At 39.2% G+C, this 5,664-nt stretch overlaps 1 protein-coding gene across 1 annotated transcript; it reads right to left on the reverse strand.

Moving 5' to 3' along the window:
• Window positions 1–967: 967 nt before the first annotated feature.
• On the reverse strand, window positions 968–5,005 carry LOC121431934. Its single transcript, XM_041629713.1, has one exon. It carries the CDS (start codon window positions 4,882–4,884, stop codon window positions 2,932–2,934), a length of 1,953 nt encoding a protein of 650 aa, XP_041485647.1. The 5' UTR covers window positions 4,885–5,005; the 3' UTR covers window positions 968–2,931.
• Window positions 5,006–5,664: the final 659 nt, after the last annotated feature.

Here is a 5,664-nt window from a genome sequence, read left to right on the forward strand (position 1 = left end):
CATATTCCTTGTTTGAGAGGAGAACTAATTTCTGTTTCGTGGAGATCCCGACGAAATAATGGTAATGTTACAAAATGCAATCATCAACTAAATCACGTCTTATTTTTAATTGTCCTCACCAAAACACCAAAGCGGTTTCGGGACCAGTCACTGTAGAAACAAACAGGTAGAGCGGCTAACACTTTTTAATTTAGGGGGGGGGGGCCATGGAGAGGATGCATTAAGGAAGTTGTCAGTGTTTGACTTTGGCCTTACAAGCTTCCGTAGAACACACACAAATACGAAAATGACATTGACGCCTCTGTATTGATATGTGATTAATATCGATGAAGCATAAACAAAGGTCATTTTGCCAAGGTCCTGTAGGAAATATTGTGTTTTTGTTTTGCTTTGTTGTTACCAGGCATATTTTTTCTTCTTTTTACTGAATTCAAAAGGGGCGTGTATTGGGTATCTGATCGAGGAAGGGGTCACATATGGAAACGTAAGTTATGCGCTCTAGAATTACTTAAGATCATAAAGGATTCCGAAGCATCTCTTTCTCAAACCACCTATCCCCCTTTCTCTCACTCTCTTCATCACTGCCACCAAGTCCTTTTCTCTTTTCATTTTTTAAACTTAAAAAAAAAACTTATTACCCTCTTCATGCCATTTCTCTCCCGTTTTTTCTCTTTTTCACCAAGGGCCTTTCCAAGGGATGGATCCAGAATCTTATAATGGAGGGGCACAATAAATATTTATCCTTAAGTTTAAGGGGGGAGGGAGACAATCAAGAAATTAAAACAGATTTTCATTTGAAATCGGTCACTATATTATTAAAAAAACGCCCTCTCGTGTCCCCTTCAGTTTTAGAGGAGGACACAAGGCGGAGAGGTCATCCATCCCTCTTCCAGCTCTCCCCCCCCCCCCCCCCCGGTTTTCCCCCTACAAAATCATTCACCAAATAAAGATGAAGATTCGCCGACAACACGAAACGACAGTTAAATTTTTCTTATTTACGTGTATATCAATATTTTATTACGATTTATTACGACAGTGAAGTTAACATAATTAAAAATTATTTGATTTCTACATTTAAATATACAATAATCACAAATGGTTTAGTAAATAATCACAAATAAATAAATAGTACACTGTACACTTGAATGTTCTTCAACTAATAATTCACAGAGGTGCCACCTTCGGGCTTTCGCCAGATTTTCAAATCGTGACAACTTTTTATGACCTTTTTTCGGCACAAATGTTTTTTTATTATAATACATTAATACTTCTGCTAGGCACAGTACGTACAACTGACTGGCATCTCTTTTCTTAAAGTACAAATGGAATGATCAAATACTAATGATCAAAGCTGCTTGGGCTACAGCCGGGTTAATAAAGTCCTTTGGAAGCGCCATAGAGACGTTATTCATGTGTTATGCGCTATACAAGAACTCACTATTATTATTAGTAGTATTACTTTGTGAATATAATTGGATTTTTATAAATTTGATAATCCCTGTTTTATTCATCCTCTCCATGCATGCTTTTAAAAGAATTCGTTTCAATTTCATACAAACGCGGAGTTACTCAGAAGTGTATATCTTACAACATGCATGCAGTTATGCGTATAAGAAATAACTGAAATAATTTGAACATCATAGATTTAAAAAAAAATCGGCTTCTTTCGTGGCCGGAACACATCTAAAAGATATTTTCATTTCAGATCGTTTGCTCGGAAGCAAAACAAAATTACTCATCGAATGATGAAGGAAACAACGTAAAACACGATTAAGTTGTATAATAATTACCGGCTTAGTTATTTTAGGGTAGTTGCACAATATTTCAACATCAATCCCGTCATTTCCGATATTGGTCAGAATATATATGGAAATGAGTAATATTTGACACGATAGAAACAAGTGTATATACCTGCTACCGGTACATTATATTACATAATAATGAAAAGAAAATAAACATATACAGTAAATCATTGCAAAACTTTCGCATTGAATTTCTTTTTTAGATGGAATTAATTAGTAAAATACCTTTTTATATGGAATGAGTGAATTACTCTTTACTGGTTGATTACTCAATTCTTCTCTAACGTATGGTATAAAATCTTAGAACTTTAACTAACTTATAAGTTGTTTAAAATGTGACCAATCCAATTACTGTTTAGTAAAACAAATTGCATGCAAAATGAAATAATTTTGTTAATCAACAGCTGGTAGGTTCATATTTGAATAAAATTTTGGGTTGATAAAAAAATCGAGTGTTCGAAATGATGATGTATTTTTTAATAAAGAATAACGTAGTTAGTTAGCATTTTAAGCACGTTGAAGAACTCTTTGTTGTGATATATGTTTTTCAGGAGACACCAAGGGGTCAAAGAGATATTTCTCTTCCAGTATATTGGCCTATTAAACAATACATTATTGTTAAAGCCACATCCAATTGATATTTCCCGTGAGATGTAAAAATAAAGTTTTAAAACAAAAATAGTTGTTTAGCTTAGTGCAGTCATTTTAATCAACACCTGAAAATGGCCGCGCATGTACGATATAAATACACCGAATTGTACCTCGTCACCATCTGCCACGTCCCCTACACGTACAGACTCAACTGTTATGACTATGATTGATTTATGCCAGGATTACAAAAATCATTGAATAAGGTGTTTAACACTTTCAGTATCATGTTTCCATGCGTACAATAAAAAAATGGGGGTTAAAACTGACACCGGTTGATGTCGATACCTAGAGGACCACACGTTAATGAAGTGTTAAAATCACACACTAGAGATTGAACGTAACACCAGGGAGTGCAAAAGTAACACCAATGTGTTGAATTAACACCAAATGCGGAACACCGGAGTTAAATGACTGGTGTGGTACTTGATCTACATGTATGTACACCAATAAAGTCACAGTGTTTGTCGTGTCTCTGATTTTATCCGGAGATATCTGCCAGTGTTTGAGGACCATGGTATACTAGACATCGATTCTCAATGCTCACTGCGAGCTTCGCTTTCGACAACAGTATCATCTGCAAGTTGACTGAATCTTTCTTCTGAACTTCAACTTTCTCTTCTTGAACCAGCGACTCGATCAGCTCTCCATCAATAGTGTAGCTGTCTATGGTAAGCTTGGAGCTTTCAACACCCTCACTTTCGTTGATGGACGCGATGAAGATGTGATCACCGAATATGGCCGGTACGAGAGCAATGGCGTCGGCTTCTTCCAGACGCCATCTAATCGAGCCAGAGTCGTCTACTGCGACGACGCAGTGGTCATTGACGGCGATGATGATCAGGTCATCGGCTTTTCTCGTCACCACTAGCTTCTGTGGGACAACGTTTCCTGTAGTGATGGTCCTAACTGGCTTGGCGCCGAAGATTGGATATTCATAGCATGCGGTTGATCCGCTAAATCCAACTAGGATATGTTCGTGGTCCTGACCCTGTGTGACGCATACAGGTACAGCATCATCGGACAGGTCTTCGGGATGGTCGTAATATACTGCTGGGTTCTCGCGACCAAGACATGAAAATAAACGAAGACGATTCTCGTCGTCGATGATGACGAATCGTCCATCCGACATAGCAGCGGCTTGTTTGACCTTCACACCATCCAGAACTCGCTCTTTCGAACCGTTCGATAGGACCATCATCAGTCCCTCCGTGTCCTCTTCACAGGCGATGGCTATTCGACCATCTGGAAAGGCTGTCATTGTTGACACCGAAGACTCGAGGTCATATTCCCGATAGATTTCCCACTCTGAGAGTTGGAAGATTTCTCCGATCGATGTCGTTTGTTCGTAGTATGACGATGTTCTCTTAAAGCCGATACGACGGACGTACTCCTTTAATTCATCAAGGTCGCTATCTTTCTCTTTCCTCGACAGAATCTCGTCAACACGCGTAAAGAAGGTATCTGCTTTGCTATGTTGTATATTCAGACCCTTCTTTCCATCTCCGCCCATCAGTTTTCTAGCACTGGTTAATCGATCAAACATGTACTGCTTCGCATCTTGAAGCCTCTCAATCTTTGCCAATAATACATCCCTTTCCATCGCACATTCCTTTAACAGTTTCTCTCGATTGGTGTTGACTGCTTCGATCACCTGCTCAGCCGTGCTGTTGATGATCTGTTCGACTGTATTGATCTCAAGTTCTATTTCCTTTTTCGTTTTTGAAATCTGGGAAATCTGAGAATCCGCATCTTTTAGTTTCGTCTCACATCGTGATGCTAGTTTCTTCACGAGGTTGTCGAAATTTGTTTGGGCAGTCTTGAGCTCGACGCAGTCATGGTCTGGCTTTGGATGCTGCAGGACGGCGCACTGCGGACACACCATTATGCGGCAATGACAGCAAAAGAAAGTTAATTTCTCACCATCATGTATGCTGCATCTCTTCGCTTGCTGTCTCATCTGCGTCTTCCCATTCTTCAGATCATCAAGCTGCACAACGTGGTGGGTTTTCATCAGGCGACGTAGCTTGGCGTGGGCATCGACGCAGTCATCGCAGAGAAATCCTCGGCACTCGTCACAACATGCCGTAGCAACCGCATCGGGAGAATCGCAAGAGCTGCATCTGAGCTTGCTGAAGTCTGGGTCATTACTCTGCTCCTTTTCGTCATTACACATGTTCTCCACTTCCGGTGACATACTACCCGGGTCGGTGGATGGGCATTGGGCCAGCTTGAGATAGCTTCCCTCGCATCCATTCGGGCACTGGAAGTCATCATCCATATCACCTACTACTGCCGAGTAATTCTTGAAGCAGTCCAAACAAAACCGATGGGAGCAGGAGAGAACAGCGCTTTCTTCCGGCTCCTTCCCACAAAATGTACATCTTGAACTGTCACCTAGGAGCCTCTTCAAAACCACTTCACCGCAATCCATTTTCTTTTTCAAATTCCTAAACTATGATAAGACTCTGGCAATCTAGTATTTGACTTGTAAACTGAGTCTTGCTATAATCAATTCATCTGATTTAGATAAACGAAACCAGTCCTATTTATACTAATCATCTACAGAGTCGCTAAGCGATTTGACAATGATAATAAAGTGACGTAATTACCGGTTCAATGGTGTCTGCACGCCATTATTGTGTTAGGTGATTATCAACAAGGTAGGTAGTCACGCTACTCAGGGCGTAAAGACCGGATCTCTACAGTACCAGGTATATCATTCAGTAGTTTCAGTCCGACCTTCTGTCAATTTATTTATTTCTTACATAATCAAAAATATGGAATGATTTTTTTTAGAAAGAGAGGGCGATGTTTGTACAGGGACAGTTGCCCCCTCCCCAACCGCGAAATTTTGAAAACCTACTTTTTATGTGATTAAAGTATGCATCGCATTCTTGATCGACATTAAAAAAAAGCCTTTAATTTGATTCGGTCGCTTTGATCCCTCACAAATTTTTATTTTCGAACATTTTACTTTTTCCATCTCCATGATAAAACAAAATTTTGCATATGGCCTTCCATGTTTTACATGAGATAGGTTCATCTTGTAAATAATAAAGCACGTAAGAGTTGATAAAAGTCCTATCAAGAAGGGTTTAACTTTAATATTAAATAATCATTTAGAGTATTGAAAATGATTAATGACGTAGTTCATAAAGATGCAAAAATAGTCTATACTCTTTTCCCCTTTTTCGGGTTTGCTGTTTTTTTT

Source organism: Lytechinus variegatus, chromosome 18 (genome assembly GCF_018143015.1).
Source record: "Lytechinus variegatus isolate NC3 chromosome 18, Lvar_3.0, whole genome shotgun sequence".
NCBI lineage: Eukaryota > Metazoa > Echinodermata > Echinoidea > Temnopleuroida > Toxopneustidae > Lytechinus > Lytechinus variegatus.

What these genes read in the sequence shown, in the direction of transcription:
- LOC121431934 (XM_041629713.1), bottom strand. Translation starts at nt 4,884, where the DNA reads ATGGATTGCGGTGAAGTGGTTTTGAAGAGGCTCCTAGGTGACAGTTCA.